Source organism: Emydura macquarii, unplaced genomic scaffold (assembly GCF_026122565.2).
Source record: "Emydura macquarii macquarii isolate MOO-44397 ecotype Brisbane River unplaced genomic scaffold, CSIRO-AGI_Emac_v2 contig_1390, whole genome shotgun sequence".
In the NCBI taxonomy this organism is placed as follows: Eukaryota; Metazoa; Chordata; order Testudines; family Chelidae; genus Emydura; species Emydura macquarii.
The window spans coordinates 11,892,118-11,909,858 of NW_027131527.1; the positions used below are offsets into that span (position 1 = coordinate 11,892,118).

Below are 17,741 nucleotides of genomic sequence, written 5' to 3' on the forward strand. Positions count from 1 at the left end.
AGCGCCTGGCACCATGGGCACCTCTGGACACTCTGGTTCCCCCTTGTATGATGCTGTTAAGGGGCAAACAGGCTATGATTTCTCTAGTGCCGTCCTTTCTGGACTCCTGGCACTGAGAGATACTGCATCTCCCTGGTCGAACTACTCGGGTTCATTCTCTGAGTTGGAAGTTGGATCTTAAGTGTCAAAGCTGTATTCCATAAACCATCACTCTTATCCAATGGATTTTCACCCCTGGTATCCAGCGGAGGCTCTGCACTGGTCGGTCAGTAGGGAACGTTGACTGGGAAGAAATTGGGCTCTGGTGCCATATCAGTGGCAATACTGGAATTTGTGTGGGTTTCTACCAACCTCCGGATCCTCTCCCCACCCCATTCTCCAGTAGGCATTACGAAGCTTCATGTCAAGAGCTGCAAGAAGTCGCTCCCAGACATAAGCTCAGTACTGAACATGAGCAATCTGCCCAGTGAATCCCCCTTTCAAGGAACTGGGGGAAGCACCACCTCAGCCAGCCTTGGGTTCCTCCTCATCACCACCAGATGAAGCAGTAGTGTCAAATGTTTCCTCATCTCCCCCTGACAATTACATCAGGGCCTCCTAATGAGGTTGGTTGCCAACACAGATGTACAGGCGGAAGTAGAGCTCACATAGCTCTACTTGATTGATCTAGTTCATATTGTGGGATCTGTGGGGCCTTCTCAAGTGGCACTCCCCACAAACAAGCAGATTTGGAACATGCAATAATATTGTGGCAAACCCCATCTTCCTTGCCTCCCACAGCTAAAAAGAATGTATCGAGGTATTCTATCCCTTCTTAGGAGTTTGAACACAGTTATACCCTTCTGCCCTGAGGTTAGTAGTGGTCAGTAGTGTTAATGAAAAAGAGCACCAAAGTCAGCAGATGTCTACCTCAAAATCAAAAGAAGAAAGAAACTCTTTTTTGGAGAAAAAGGTTAAACAAGTGGCCTGTAGCTCTGGATTTCAAATCAGTGACTATTGCTTGGGCATTGTTATTTCTTCCTCTTGGACAATGTTTTAAAATATACAGAAGAAGTTGCCAGAGGAGGCCGGACAAGAGTTTCTTGCAGTAGTGGACAAAGGAAAGATGGTAGCCAGGGCCTTACTTCAGGTTGTATTGAATGCTGCAGATTCTACTGCTAGAGCTATGGCATCAACCATAACAATGCATTAGATGTTCATGGATCCAGTCATCGAGTCTTCCTTAGGAGGGACCATCAATCTTTTCACAGCAAGCAGATACCAAGTTTTACAGCCTTAAAGACTCTTTATGCTGAAGTTTTTGGGTATTTACACTCCTCTCACAAAGAAGCAGTAGTTTTTCCCACAGCAGTCCCACCATTATACTTCCTTTATGCCTTATCAAGACCAGACTAGGAGAAAAGGGAAAAGTTACAGGAAGAGACCACTTCCTCTTCTTTTCTTGTCCACTGCAAGCTTGTCCAGACAGCCTGGGAACACCGAACAGTCATTTTGACAGTCTCGGCAAGGACAGTGTACAACTTTGTAGTTTGCTAGATTCTCATACCTGTTTTTTTTTCCCAACAGGCTGTCCCACTTCCTGAGTGCTTGGCCCTATATCACTACAGACTAGTGGGTCTTAAGCAAGATGGAATTGGGATCCATTCTTCAGTTTTTCTACCTCTTGCTCCCACCCCCTTTTCCATCCCTTTTCAGGGACCTCTCTCAAGAGGAAGTTCTCCTATGGGTGGTACATTCTCTCCTATCAGGAGACATATAGGAAGTTCCTCCTCTACACAGAGGAAAGAGTTTTTCTTCATGCTACTTCCTGATTCCAAAAACAAAAGGCTCTCTCAGGCCCATACTAGATCTTTAAGAGCTGATGAAATACATAAAGAGAATGAAGTTTCACAGGGTCACTTAGGCTTCCATTATCCCTTCCTGATGATTGGTATGCTGTCCTTGACTTAAAGGGTGTATTTCAATGTGGTAACATGTCAAAGCCCAGGAGATTCCTCAGATTTGTGGTCAACCAATCCCACTATCAGTTTGCAGTCACTGCCATTTGGCCTGACTGTTGCCCCACCTGTCTTTTTAAAAAGCATGGCATGACAATGGTGGCTGCGTTCCTGAGGAAATCAGGAGTCCAAGTGTTTCTGTATCTGGACGACTAGTTGGTGAGAGTCTGATCGAAGAATGAGGTGGTGCTGATAAATGAGGAAAAGTCAATCCTTTGATCTGTTCAGAGAATAGAGTTTATAGGAGTGGTCTTGGATTCTACAGAGGCTAGGTCATTCCTCTTGCAAGCCAGGTTCCAGACAATGTTGGGCATTTTGTTAGACCTGAAAGCCCATTTTGCCACGACGGCATGGAACTGTCTCAGGCTTCTGAGGCACATGGCCTCATGTATGTATGAGGTTTGGTGTGCTAGGCTTCATTTCAGGAAGCTGCAGGGCTGACTGAGCTTGGTATACTTCCCAATTTGTCATCCACTGGACATGTTGGTTTGAGTTTCCAAAGAAGTCTTGGCTTCTTTGGACTGGTGGATGGATCCAACCAATGTATATGTGGGAGTTCTTTTTATTCCTCCACAGTCTACTTTGATTCTTGTTACAGATGCTTCCACCCTAAGTTGGGGGGTCTGCCTTGGAACTCTGCAGACACAAGGTATCTAGTCTGTCCAGGATTTTACTCTCCACATAAATGTAAGATAGTTAAGAGCCATTTCTCTAGCTTGCCACACTTTTTCCCCCACATCAGGGGAAGGATTTTACTAGTTCTTAGGGATGACACAGCAGCAGTGTTCTACATGAACAGCCATGGAAGGGTGTGCTCGATTCTTCTATGCCAAGAGGCAGTACAGTTTTGGGAGTTTTGTATTGCCAGCTTGATCTGTATCAAACTCTCTCACCTTCCAGCTATACCAGAAGAGCCTGGCAGATTACCTGAGCAGATCTTTCACCTGTCACCATGAGTGGTCTCTGTCTGGGAGGTTCTCCACATAGACTTGTTTGCAAGCTCACACAACAGGAAGCATCATCAGTTTAAGAGCAGGTCACAGTCCAGTGTTTCTGACAGATGCTTTGCTGTTGCCATGGAAAGACAACCACATGTATGCTTACCTTCCGGTTCTGCTGTTTCCCAGAGTGTAGTTAAAAAATCAGACAGGATCAGGCTCACATGATTCTTGTTGCACCAGCGTGGTCTCCAGCATTGCTTTCCGACTCTGTTGTCCCTCTCAACCAGGATTCCATTGGTATAAAAAACAGATTCAGATCTGATTTCACAGGACCATGGTCTCGTTCTTCACCCAAACCCAAGGCTCTTCATTTTACAGTCTCCAGGGTTAACACCTCAGGAGTTTAGCCTCCAGATTGAACTGGCTGTGTCATCCGCAGTGGAATGCATGTGTGCAATCACGTGAAGAAAAATTGGTTATTAACCTGGTGTTCTTTGAAGTGTGTTACACATGTTCCTTCTACAACCTACCTCCTTCCCTTCTATATCAAAGTCTGTCCAGTAAGAAGGAAATGGGGCAGCTCTGCCCTTTGTCATCGCTCAGCACCACAAGGCAGCAGAGGGTGCAGTGCCACCCTAGTGGGTACCACCAATGGAAAAATGTCTGATGCTAGTGCAGTGTGTGTACATACCTGAAGTGGAATGGACATGTACAACATCTCAAAAAACAATACTTACAGAACAGGTTAGTAACTTTTTTTTATATTTGTCAGTATCGTGATTTTCCATTATTACACAACATGATGTTTACAAGATAAAAACACCTGCGTGTCAACACAGCTAAAGAGGCTATAATTAACAAAGTTGTACTTGTAACTCATACTAATACAGTCTATTTCTGAAGATTTGAAATGGTTTAATAAATTACTATCTTGTAAAAATATTCGGTTCTTGCTAACAGACTAATATAAGACCCCGTTGAATCTGTTTATTTTCCAGTTTGCAAGACAGTTTAGCAAAAATGAGCCTCTGACGTTTGACTGGGTATGCAGGCATACGCACTGGCCACTGATCCCACCAAAGAACATCAAGGACCTTATACACCTTGAAGCTGTTCATGATGTTTTTGATCTCTATCTGTGGTTAAGGTATTGAAATTTAAGCCTAAGTTGTATTTTGTTTTTTGTCTAATGTATTTGTAGTTCATGGACAAATGGAAGCTATGTCTTTATGTTGGTGCAAATTTAGCACTATATGGGGGAATGCCTTGTCATCAGAGAGGATCGTGATAGTATAGTTATTGCATCTGCTCAGTTTGTACAATCAGTATGTTCTACAGAGATCTGTTTAACTGTAAATGTGATGATGGATAATATGATACAGAAATAAGAAGCATATGGGTGGGAGCAGATAGACTGTCTCTTAAATATTTTTTTGGTACTTCACAACACTTAAATACCACATAATGGTAACACAGCAACTTGTTATCTACTTACTCTGACCTACAGCAGTTCTTAAGTTGGCAAGATTAAAACATTTTTTTTCTTTCAGTTACCGTTTTATGGACATGTTCCCAGATGCCAGCCTCGTAAGGGACATCCAGAAAGAATTAGACAACATTATACAAACTGGTGTACATAACATTATAAGGCTTATCAGAGCTTCAGAAGCTACTTCTGTTTCTGGTGCTATAGCTGTACCAGATGACTTTCCTCTTCAGAGGACCAAAGTTAATGACCGTATGTTGAACTTGGAAGATCTTCCAGAAGCAAACCGAAAGGAATTTGCAAGTGCTACAACAGTCCCAGGACAGAGGAGAATGAGGGGATCTAAAGTTTTGAGCTCTAAACCTACGGAAGGATCTCTTGCTGCGACACTAGTGCGTAAAGGACTCCTTACCCAAGAAATGCTGAAACAGCTGGAAAGAGAGTGGGAGGTTCACCACAATAACAGTGGAAATTTCCCAAGTGAAAAAATAGATCATCAGAATGGTTCAAAAGGGACGGAGAAAAAGAAGTGAAATAATGACCTAATTCCATTTAAGATTTGTTCAGAGAATAAATACTATTTTAATATCCTTTTCTAGCATCTCTGGCCCGGTGCCGCTGCATTTTTTTTTTCTTTGTGGCTAGTTTTATGAAGCAAACATTCAGAGATGGATTCTTGTAAGCTGAAAAGTTATTTTATTAATTCTGCTTTTGTTGACTTGTTACACACTTTCTCACAACCATGACATTCAGCATAATAAAAATATTGTGTTCCTGTATAAAGGTTTGAACCTAAAACACACTTACGAAATACACGCTTAAATTGTTTTTACCATAGTGGTCGGGTATATTTTTCTTAGTAATGAAGTAGCTAATCATTCCACACTTTTCATGTAGTACATAGTTCAACAGATAAATGCTATAATTGGTAATCTACAACTTCAAAGGAAATCAGATTAGTATCTCATGCCTTTCAACCTTTGCCTTCTCTGAAAATCTGTAGCAACCAGGTGGAAAGCATTTATCTGATAATGTCTTAGATGTGGGCAATTTACAGTATTTCTCTCTTGCAGAAATTCTGAAGGAAGGGACATATCCCTTTTAAGTTCTATCTATCTGATGGCTTCTAGGAAAAAAATTCATACATTTAAAAAATAAAATCTTTCCCCTGGGGAAAGCTAGAGATGTTCTTATTTAGGCAAAGCTAAAAATGTTATACTGTAAAAATATGAACTTGGGGGTGTGGTTGCTTTGTGGTGTTTGCTGTATAGTCCATAAATTGCTGTCTTAATGCTATTTCTTTCTTTTGGACTACAATCAAAGTCTATGTATTTGCCCTGACTTTTTACATTCCCTTCATGAAAGGTGATGTCTATGCTTGGAGCTAGGGGTGTGATTCCTAGCTCATGTAGATATACTTAGGCTTGCTCCCATTGAGCTTATGTGCTAAAAATATAGGGTAGCCATGGTAGCATGGGCAGCAGCGAGCTTCCCCCTGTGCAAACCTGCTGAGAGCCTGTGGGTACGTATTCAGGGTGGATAGTCCCTGCCATCACTGCCTGAGCTACCATGTACAGTATTTAAATACTGTGAATACTGCTACTGTTTTGGCACCCTAGCTCAGTGAGAGCTAGAGTGGCTGTGTACATAAGCTCAGAATCCTCCTCCTTGCCCCAAGTGTAGGTTTATCCAAAGTGACTCTGTTCTTCTGTGTGTGGTTGCATTTTATTTCTTTAATTTCAAGATAATCCTTCATCATTCTTAATTGTTATGGGAGGAAATAAAATATGTAACTTGAGATCAACTAAATATTTAGTGCAATGTACAGTGCGGTATACTTAGACATCCATGACATCTGTACATCTGATACCCTATTAAGAGAAGTTTTTACCCAGCTAGCATAAAATTGGAATGTTGGCTGTTTAGTTTGACCATTTCCCAGTTCATCTGGCTAAGCTCTCCACAACTCCCCTCCCCCCCTTTTTTAATTGGAGTTAATCACTATATAATCCTTCCTTCTACAAGTTGCTTGAAGTGGAATGCTCTTGCTCTTTGCACACGTCTAGCCCTGATCACTAAATTAGTTTGATTTAGATCATTTTAAGGCGACAATCTTGTCAGTGTCTTTGTAGAGAGAACACAGATCAAATGTGCTTAGAGGCTGAAGCTACTTTTGTCCATAGAGGTGATCTTCAGCACGGGGGCATGTTGTAATGGCTGTGTGAAGGAAGTTACACTGCTTCTGCTGCTCTGCTTGTTTTGTGGAGAGAGGATTTCAGCTCCAGCATTCTGAAAGCTGTAACATTGCATCAGTTTTTGCAAACTTGAAAGCAAAGTTTAATTTCCTTTTAACTGATTTCTGACTTTCTAAAATGTCTGGGTACAAACCTCCATTGATGGGTTGAAGGTTTAATTTGCACCCAGTTAGATTTCATTTAGCTCTAGTTAATACAGAGAACAACAGAATCTATAAGCAACTATGTGGAAACAAGCACTGTGTCAGCGTGTAGCAGCTTGAAAGCATTTTTCTTCTGATTAGCTACTTTCAGTGCCTTATATATTTCATCTCCGCAGTAATTATTTGATTAGACTTGTGAAATGTGTATAATTGTTTTCCAAGTTCATGTAACTTTTTATTTTATTTACAAAGCTAACCCACTGTTGACAGATTATGGCAAAGGCTTCCTTTGGACTCTTTTGTTTTGTGTGTTTTTTCTTTTTTCTTTTTTTTTTAAAGTATTGTCTCTCTGAGGCTTGAACTCAGAAGGTTTAAAAGTTGAGTACTTGATGTACAGTGGTGAGCAGTGAAAACCACTGACTTTCAGGCAAGCAGTTTTGCACGCCCTGATATGCTGCTGTGGAATTCTCCGACCACTTGCTCTGTTAAGTTTTTTAGGCTACAAACTTCAGTCCAAATCTTAAACTTAAATTCAGAACATGTATAATGTTAATGCTCCCTTCCCAGCTCTCAATCATCGTGGGTATGGCATACAGAAAAACCACATTCCTGCTATACTCCCTGCTTCCATTATGTTTTGATAAGTGTACACATAGCTACTTCTTAATGTATATTTTGAGCAAGGAGAAGGGGCTTCATTTGGATATTTAGAGGCGTAAACTGAAATCTTGTGTTTGAGCAACAGCCCTTCTAATGAGAAAGAAGCTAAGTAACTATTCAGCATTCTTTTGGTATTTTGCTGAGATTAGCACTTTATCTTAATTCATTGCTTGTTCCCATAGTGACTCCATAGTAACTGTTGTAAGAGCTCTGAAATTTATTCAGGCGTTTCTAGGGCTGACTTTCATAAAAGAAAGTTTTCTTTTCTTCTGAGCTAATGGCACAGTTGCCATTAACTCTAATTAACGTTGCTGTCAAATTGGTCTCACATGATATGGTCAAAACTGATGTTGCAAAGCAACGCTAGGTACACATTTTTAACATGGGTCTTGTTTGTACAAAACAAGAACACTTCCAAATGACCTGTGCCTAGTGGTTTTTGCATGGAGCTGTTGTTTTGTGCCTACATTGTGTGTGTGTGTGTGTGTGTGTGTGTGTGTGTGTGTGTGTGTGTGTGTTCCTACATTATGAAAGTTCAACACACTTTTCAGCTGACACTTTAAATGGAAGCCTTGGCTCCCGGATAAAATGTAAATTGCAATTTCCACAGTACTTACCTTCAGTTGGAAGAGCCGCTTTCATCAACTTTGTTTCTGATGGGGGTTGTGTAGAAACTATGGTAAGGCAGTTTTTTCCCCTCTTGCTGGGCGGGCTTACAGGTGTTTTCTTTCTTCAATTTCTCTGAAGATGTCTTAAGTACACGTTTCATCTTATCATTTTGCATCCTCGTGCTGCTAATGATTGTCTAAAGAGAATCTTAGACAAAACTGAGCTTTGTGCAATTTGTCCTCGTTAATACATATATCCAATATGGCAGTGAAGGTGCAATTCATAGCTATCTCCCACTTCCTGAAATCTAAATGAGAGCTTTAGAGAATTTGACATGGGGTGAAGCCAACAGATGACTGTTCATTTCCCTGATATCTGTTATCACTGAACTCCAATGTGCAAATAAGATTGGAGCATTTGTGTGGGAGAGCGGTGCACCTGATAAACTAATAAAACACTGTCTGAAAATAATGTGTTGGAGGAGTCAGTGGGGCATAACATCAAAATAGCGTGAACAAGTTTAATAAGTTAAGCTAATAGGAACAGTTGCCATTCCTGGTAAAACTAAGTCAGGAAAAACTTAATATTGCCCCAAACCCAAAAAGTCTTCAGAAAATGAATTCTTTTTCCATCCAAGTTTGCATGTCCTGTGACTACTGGATAAACTTATTTTGCCCAGATTTGAGTTCATTTGTACAAGATATTTTGGTGAGATGAAACTCAGAAGGAAGAGGAGAGGAGGAGGAGTTAATTGATTTTAAAGTTGTTATGGTTTAGGTTTATTTGGGTTTTTTGTACCACATCTTATCTGCAAAATAGCTGAGAAACTTCAAATGAGATTTATTTGAAAATGTTAGTGAGATTTAGTACACAGGAGTAGTTTGGAGAAAAGAATATTTGGGGCAAATGAGAACTGGTAGTGATCCATTGATCTCCAACCGGCTATGATCCTGATCCTGCAATTTGATCAAAATGGGTGAAGGCCTGGGCCCAGGAAGAGTTGTGATTGTAGAGTTGGGGCTTTAGATCGTAAGTTCTTCAGGACAGGGAATGTTTTTCTGTCCACATACAATGTCTAGCACCCTGACTGGGGAGACTGTGGCTATGTTCACACTGCAGCACTAATTCAACTTAGCTTAAATCGACTTTCAGCAGCCGATTTAAAGAAATAACAGCAGACTGTTCTTACTACACTATTTGAGCTGGTCTCGTTCACACATTCCAGGCTTAATTTGAATTAGAAAGCAGTGCAATCTGTGTAGCTATCCCACAGTGCAACTAGCAACAGAGGCTGTGGCATCGTCCCAGGATGCACTGCTGCTTCCCCCACCCTTTGCCCCTCCCAAACAAACAGGAAAAGGATTTTCGAGCCAGTTTTTTTGCTCCCTGCAATCACCATTGCTTTTTGTGGCTTAGCATGGGGTACTTGAGAAAAAGGGCAAGAAAGTGAAGCAGCCGAGACTGCCCTGCTTCAAGACATCCAGCAGAACAATTCCCAATTGCTGCAGCCAATGAATGAGTGATGCATTAGTGATTTCTGTTCCTGTATGTTGCTAGACTTTTCTCATGCACCCCCCCCCCCCCGGTATGCTGCTTGCCTTTGATGAAAGCCTGATATTGGTTCCTGTATGTTTTCCTTTGATGATACCCGCTCCCCCCACCACCCTTCCAGATCTGTGCCCGGCAAATCCCTCATGAATAAGATTTTCTTTAATAAAGAAACGTTCTGAAAAGATGCAAAAATTTATTTTTGAACAGTCATGTCTTGGGTGAAAGGGTGGGGGAGAAGGGTTCCTTCACTCTTTCCAGGGGTAGGGTAGGGTGTTTAGTTTCTTCCTTTTCCTAATCAGAGACAATCTGTGTGCAGCACTGCTTAATGGTCGGGCCACTGGCGAGGAGTCTACAGAATGAGAAAAAAAAAAAAGCCACAGCCAAATTAGTGAAGAACAATATACACATGTAAGATTTTGAAATGATGCTTGGATACAATGTAGACACAGTTTTTAAAGTTAGGAAGAATGTATCTATCAATAAATTTCAGCAATTGAAATTGAAATTGGGGGGGAGGGCGTGTGGGCGTTTATCTCGGCATGCATCCAAAACCTACACAGACAGGATCGGGGCGGGATTTCTGTGCTTGCAGTACAAATACAGTTTCGGAGATCTAAATCGTGTGGCAGGCTGAGGGGGGGAAAATCAGCTGGCATCACAAACACAGAGACAGGAACAGAAGACAGAAAACTGAAGACAGAAAACTCACCTGCATCTTTTTGGAGAGGACCCAGAGCGGCTCTTAGCTTCCCTGGCTTTCTGATACGTCTGGCGAAGTTCCTTTATCTTGCCCCTGCACTGCTGAGCATCTCTCTTGTGCCCCTTCTCCAGCATGTCCTGGGATATCTTCACATAAATGTTCAGATTCCTTTTGCTGGCTCTGAGCTGAGCCAGAACTGATTCCTAGCCCCACAGCCCGATGAGGTCTAAGACCTTTGGTCGACTCCATGCTGGAGCGCGTTTGGGCTTTGCAGTAGCCATGCTGAGATCACTAGCAAACCTCTCTCCATACTGGCAGCAAGCACATACAGTGGAAATTCAAATCTTCCCAGGGCTTGAAGGGAGGGGACTTTACCTGCTATTGTGACCACAGAGCACCACAGATTGATTGGCCAGAGAGGTGAAAATGGAGAATAATGGGATACATTCCAGAGGTCAATTAATTCGAATTAAGCTCCATTACGTTCACATGAACACTAATTCGAATTTACAAAGTCGGTTTAGGTGCTATACCACTTGCAGAGGTGGTCTTATTAAATCGATTTTACTGGCACCTTAATTCAAATTAACAGTGGTGTCAGTGTGAACATGGGAGTACTTAAATCGATGTAAAGGACTTTAAATTGACATAAGTCCCCAATGTGAACCAGGCCTGAGTATTACTGCAGTAGAACTAATACATGGGTAATTTTAATGGACACCAAATGATTGGGGGAGACGTAGGCTTTCGTTTATATATAGAGAGTCTTTTCTTTGGCCTTAAATGTAAACTGTACTCTAGGGAGGCTTCATGCTCTCTTCCCAGTTGCCCTACAGCTGCACTCTTCCATTCCAGTAGCCGGAGCTCCTAACTCAACTACCTATTCCTGGCATTTTACTATCTTCCCCCTCTACCCTACCAAAGAGAGGCAGCACTGGAATCCATGCTATGGACAATCTCAGCAATGCCACCAGGGGAAAGTGGGTCAATATCCATCTTTAGTGCTTGTTTAAAGACAAATTCCTCCATGCTTCCCTGGGAAAATGCCATCCCACTGAAAGGAGAGTCTCATGGAAGGCATTTGAGTGCTAAGATGACACCGTGGGATGAATCCACTTTGCCATGTCTGAGGGAAGAGGAAGTGGCTATTCCCCTATCCTAGCACGAGGCCTCCTCTCTTCCATCAGAAGCCTTGTCCCAAGAGGGTCTGCTCACAGGCAGCAGGCTGCAGATGTCTCCAGTGAGAAAATCTTCAACTCCGCCCAGCAGGAAGCATGTTGCCTTTAGCACTCTGAGTAAGAGAGGCTGGCAGGTGGCAGCAGCAGCAGAACCTTCACCAACATCCCTTGGAGTAGGGGCTGGTATTGGGATTTTCTCTATGCATGCACACGTGTTGAAAGCTCTCCATCCTGGTTACGAGGATCTTACCTAATGGTCTTTGACTTGTAGCTGCATTGATCCCAGTGATGATCATCCACCTTAGAACGCTCCAGGATACCTCAGGAAGGGGCTGCAAAGAGAGCATTGCAAAAATAAAAAAAGTCATGCTGTGATGCTCTCTGATCTGAAGGTGGGAGGGAGGGTTTGTAACTGGCTTGTTGGATAAAACACTGTTATATTTAATATATATTAACAGCAACAAATGATGACAGAAGCTGGTATATTCATTTGGGCCTTATTTGTCATTTGCACTAATGTCACTTTGTACCACTCTGGCCAAAGTACTGCAAATTGGCCTTATTTTAAACGGCTGTTAGTGTTTTGAAAAATCAGTTGCATGAAAAAAATAATTTTCCTTCTTTCCTCAACCTCCTACTTATCTAAAGCAAGGATGCACTGAAAACCTAAATGACTGATGGAGTTCGCTCTCAGGATGAAACTGACAAATACCACTTGATTAACAAAATTTGTCTGTTTGGTATCTTTGAGACGCTTTTCATGTGATATTTGAATTCCTAATGAGAGAGTGACAGTTAAACCTACTATATTAGGCACACAATGAGCTCTGGAACAAAGAGGAATGGAATTTAAAAGGCGATGCTCTCAATTTGATTGGCCAGCCAGGGATGTGCTTCAAAAGAGAAGGTTATATAATGAGTAAAGAGACAGACCACCTGTGCACGTGGCTTGTTAGATCAGACAGTTATTTAAAAGATGAATCTGGGAGTAATGAACCATGATCTCAGGCTGGCAAGGTGTTTGTTATTTTTTAAGGTGAAAGGCCTAGTTTAGAAATGTCTAATTTACTGCATGCTCATCCTCTCGTTTGCATTACACTTGACTTTTCTGTTTTCAGCTTGTGTGTGGTATTTATTTGATTAAAAACTTTAAAAGCTATAGATATGGTTCAATTCAGCCCTGACATTAGTAGGTGCCTCTCTGTGGGGGCTGCACACCTTAAATTAGGATTGAATTTGTCTGAGTAAGACTGAGTCTAATATTAAAATTGTCCAGCTATCAAACGGGTCAAATTTTTCCTTTGCATGTGCAGTCCTGGGGACATAAGACTTAGATTTTGTCATCACAATCCGCATGAACAAAGGGAGAATAATGTGTGCAAGTTGGGAATTGTGTAAGGAGTACCTTGGGGTAAGTGTTGCTGGGCCAGGGTGAGTGTGGGGGCGTACCGAGACGAGTCCTAGAGAAGAATGTATTATGTTTACCAGACGCAGTGTGACATGTCTGACTCAGAGACATGGGTTTGTCTCAAAAAACTTGAATGCTAACCAGGTGAAACAGACACCCTAACTTCCAACAACTCTACATAATTTTCTAAGTGAGCTAAAGTTAATTGAAGCAGCTTGTATTTGTCACATTCTTGTGGAAGTCTGTCAAATGCTGCACAAGATTGTGCTGGGTTAAGCAAAGAACATTGCATAGCAACTGGATTGTTAAGTGGTAAAAATTCCTGAGTGGGCCAATCAATTTTTTCTTCACCTTGGCGGCTAGCCAGATGCTTACTATTCGACAATAAAATCTCTACCAGGGGAAGGGAGGGGGACTGGTGGGCAGGGAGAGAGAGAAAGAGACTGAAGTTTATTCATTGAACCAACTAAACTGAATGGATTTAGTCCCAGATTTGATTTCCCAGAAGCTCTAATATCTCGCTTTGGGGAAAATGTTGAAGTATTTTTAATTCTTAACTCATGAATAAGATCTGCCACTTTGGAATTAATTATTCACAGCTGCTCTGTCACCACTGAGACACCAATAAGCATCAAGAAAATGTTTGCTGTGCATTTATTAGCTTTTTATTTTACCAAACTAAAAGAAGATCAAATAAAAAAGGTAAGGTCCAGTTTTGTTTGCTGGTAAGATTGATTGATATGGGTTACAGGAGAGCAGAGAATATTTTACTATATGAGCAAAAAATGACTGGATGCTGTGTAATATGCTCTTGGCAAAGAGGTAGAGATCAGAGGGTTGGTAAATCTTCGGAATTTAAAACAGTCCTATTTTTATTTAGTCTTCAGATCTGATAAACTTAGAATAACATGTTAGGAAACAAAACTCTCTGCATAGTGAATGTGTAAATAATCTTCAATAAGTCTAGACGAATGTTAGCTCTGAGGCTTCTTTTTGTAAAATGTTCAAAAATAAAGAGCTTTCCTACTTACTGCAGCAGTGGAGTATAGTTTGTGAAACTCATGCTCTTGCTTGGTTGCATAATGACTTTGATTTAGACAATAAGGTTGAGGTTTTCAAAACTGAAGAGGGGTTCGAGTTCATTGAAATCAATGAAAAGATGCCAGTTGTCCTCAATTGACTTTGGATTGGGACCAGCGGGATTTGGAGACACAATTTCCTAGTCATTTTAATGGGAAAAAGTTTATCTAGATCTTCTAGCTGGCTTTGAAAATCTCAGCCAAGATGTTTGTGTACAAATAAGAGTTTTAATTAACAATAATAAAGTACAAGACAGACCAGACTGTAAGCTTTTTATGTGCGAACAGACTAACGGCACCCTGACTTGGACACACAGCAGATAACCAAGTCTTCTCTTGGAAAAGTGCTGATATGTGGGTGCATGGCACTTCAGCATAAAACTCTTATACGCTCCATGCTCCTTGAGTTAGTCTTCTGCATCTCTGTCCAAATTTCTCACCTCCTGACCTAATACCACCTCACCTTCATATTGTGGCCACCTGCCTCTGGCCAATGGTCTGTACACAGGGCTCCTGTCATTGTCACTTTCTAATGAGCTGGAAGGATGGCTGTTGAGACAGATGAGGCAAACCAGAAGCAAGAGTAAACTGTTAAGCAAAGGCGTAAGAGGAAATGAGCCAAGATCCCCATGAGTGAGTAAGCACCACCACTGAGCTAGTCCAGCAGTAGAACAAGTCTGGATTTTTTTCCCCCAGAAAAATATTGCCTTACGCTGGAAGGGCTTCTTGGGTGTTCCCTTAATGGCCTTCCTTTAAGAAACACATGGTGAGTCGACATCGCAGTAGATAACATGCTGCCAATATCTTAAGCAGCCCTCACTCACAAATTTACCACTTAGTCTGTGATTGAATGGGAACACAAACTGACATTTAAACAGCAATGTTTTTTCATAATCATAACGAAGGAAGAAAGCAACGCCACTTGGAACAACATGTTTCCTGGAATTGTTTGATTTTTTTCCCCCTGAAAAATACCCTGAATTTATTGATGTATAATGTTAATGGAAGTCAGGCCCTTGTGGGGTTTCTAAGAGGGGGGGACACACAAAATGGAACCTCCCACTCGCTGCAATCAAGTCCACCCGAAAGGCAAAGCACTTGCCATTTCGAAGAATTTTTATGAAGCCCAGAGATAAGCTGGCTCTGGCATGGATGATTTTTCATTAACCATAAGAGGCAAGAAAATTACTCCCAACCTCTCCACAATTTTGGTGGCAAGATTTTTAACTGAGTGACCCAGAGCCCTCAGCTCATCACTGCTACAATGTCATTTTCACAGGCAAGGCAAGACACTGAAAACAAGGGCTGTGTTAGTCTGATGGGATAAGAGCGTGCTCGTTGGATAGAATTTTACTTTCTGCAGAGATTTGCCTGATCTTATGAGGGTTCCTATCTTTATAATCAAACCATTTAATGGTAGGACCTTGCTTTGGTTGTAAAGCAGTTTAGAGATGACAGGAAGCTCTGCTGGGTGTTTCTGGAGTCTTTTTTTTACTCTTATTTTTTTGAAAGGGCTCCCTTATCTTAAGGGCAGAAGCTCCTAAAGGGTTTATACGTGCCCATAGTCTGCAGCTAAACAAGGGGATTGTCCAAACTGAGCCTGAGAAAATGCAATTAGAATACATATTAAACCTAACATGCACATACACACACATCTTAATCTGTTTATTCTATAGGCAGCAGATGATCAGTGGGGATGGGGGTTACCTCTGCAGTAGGAGAGATGTAACAACGTTTTGACAACTATTCAGATAGTTCTGTCAGACTTATTAGCCTATCTGGAGAAAAGGGAGTGTGTGACAGAGTGAGAGTGTCTTAAAGGGAAAAGGCCAGTTCTCTACCTTAAAACATATTTCAATATAATATTTTCAGCAATCTCTCGTTAGATGATAAATTTCTACATTATTCCCAGGGTCCTGGCTGCATCTGATAGATGTGACAGTTTCTTATCTGGGTTTTCACATATGTGCTTTGGATAACTTCTGCTCATTGGTTTTCATTGGGATTGTGAATGAGTAATTAATTTCCAGAAATGGTCCATGCAAACACGTGATAGAACAAGCGATCTGTCCCCTCTCCCCAGCCCCATTTAAATGAAACTGCCTCTTAGCCACTCCCCGTTATTTTACCAACATGATTTGCTGGACGAGCACTCCCCAGTCTCCATTGATGAACCCCTTTCATGGCCAATGGCCATGGAACAACTAGACAGCTGACGAAGGACTGCAATTGAAAACAGACAACTACAAAGATGGAAAAGAAATTTAGCCTTTGGTTCCCTATGGACCTGATCCTCGAGGAGTGGCACACGCTCTGCTCTCATTGGCCCAGTGCTCACCATTCCAGGTGTCAGTTTCAGCACTGCGCAGCATGGGGTCCTATTTAAATAGTATGGCTGGGCTGCCATAGGCAGGGCTGAGATGGCATTTGGGTACAGCTACAACCCACCTGGGCTGCAATCGATTGCTTAGCTCTGTGATACCCTGCTAAATTACATATCTTTTGTAACTCAGAAGTGAACTGTAGAGGCTGGAGAGGGGCGGGGGAAGCCTTGGTACCACAACCAGGAGAGTGAACGATCACCTTCGCCCTGAACGTGGTTCCTCTGGTTGAGGAATGGTGGTGGTGTTGGAGCGGGAGGGAGCATGATCATCTGCAGCCTTGCCACGCCCTTTCTGTGTATGAACAGTTGGACTTTTGTTTGCACAACTGTGCCGTCACTCTGACACCTATGCACAAGCACAGGAATGCGGTGCCAGCACCCACTTAGTTCACAAACCATCAACCTGGGTAGAATTGGAAGAGACACAGCAAAAGATGGGAATTTATATAAATAAATGACAGATTCTTTCTTTCCTGTGTGTTAATCCAGTATGAGCACCTGGGTAGATACTCCTACTTTGGTTTGTGTGACTTATTTTAGTTTCACTTATGCTGATTCCTAATCAGTGTAAGGTGATTGGAATACAGAGGGAGGCGGTACCCAGCCTGAACACATGGTGAGCGTTGGAGCGGGGACTGTGATGAACAACTGAGGGGATGAGTGGGATATGGAGACAGGGAGGCATAGGGAGCTGAGTGGTGTGGGAACACTAACTTGGACAAGAGAGGATAGAGGGGCCAGGAACAGAAGGGGCCAGATGTGGGGTGGGGTTAGGGGGATGAGGTCAAATGGAGTAGGAGAGGAAAATAAGCATCTGTAACCACTAGAGAACACACCCCTCAGAATCTGGAGTAGAATCAAATTTGTGAGTCAGCAGTCCTCTGCAGTCAGCAAATATCTGAGACACCCACTGGTGAACTGTGTGGTCCATCTTCTATTGACTGGCCCACACAGAGGATGCTAACCTATTACTGCTTTCAGTTACTCTGTTAGGACAGGTGGTAGAGATTTGTGTAGTGATTGTAATGATTCTAACCCTGGTAGCGATCCATGCCGGTGTCAGTATGATGCCACGTGCTGGGATTTCTGCTTTTTCAGTTGGCGCTTTTTTTTAACCTAGGAAATTACAGAAAAAAAACTAGATTAAAGCAATGGTAAAGTTGCAAAGTCAAGCACTCAGAAGTTAAGAAATGCCAGAATTAACCCCCTTGGGCATATATACGTTATAATAGAGTTTTTAATTATGTGCGCACAGGCTATTTTTTCCATTGGACTCTGTCCTCATTCAGTACACAAGATGGATGGGGCTCTGAGAGTGAATTAGATGTGTAGTGAATGAGACTGCTGTCTG

At 42.0% G+C, this 17,741-nt stretch overlaps 2 protein-coding genes across 3 annotated transcripts in view; both read left to right on the plus strand.

Annotated features, from left to right (window-relative positions):
* SUPV3L1 (Suv3 like RNA helicase) overlaps positions 1–5,017 on the plus strand; it is a 31,818-nt gene extending 26,801 nt beyond the window's left edge. For both annotated transcript variants that reach the window (XM_067552647.1, XM_067552649.1), the window contains 2 exons: positions 3,937–4,085; positions 4,489–5,017. In XM_067552647.1, the coding sequence (XP_067408748.1) occupies positions 3,937–4,085; positions 4,489–4,957 (618 nt within the window). In that variant the 3' untranslated portion in view covers positions 4,958–5,017. The remainder of the gene's footprint in view (positions 1–3,936; positions 4,086–4,488) is intronic.
* Positions 5,018–13,492: 8,475 nt separating this feature from the next.
* The window catches only part of HKDC1 (hexokinase domain containing 1), a 38,925-nt gene continuing 34,676 nt past the window's right edge, over positions 13,493–17,741 (plus strand). The window contains exon 1 of the mRNA XM_067552654.1: positions 13,493–13,630. Within this exon, the coding sequence (XP_067408755.1) occupies positions 13,568–13,630 (63 nt within the window). The 5' untranslated portion in view covers positions 13,493–13,567. The remainder of the gene's footprint in view (positions 13,631–17,741) is intronic.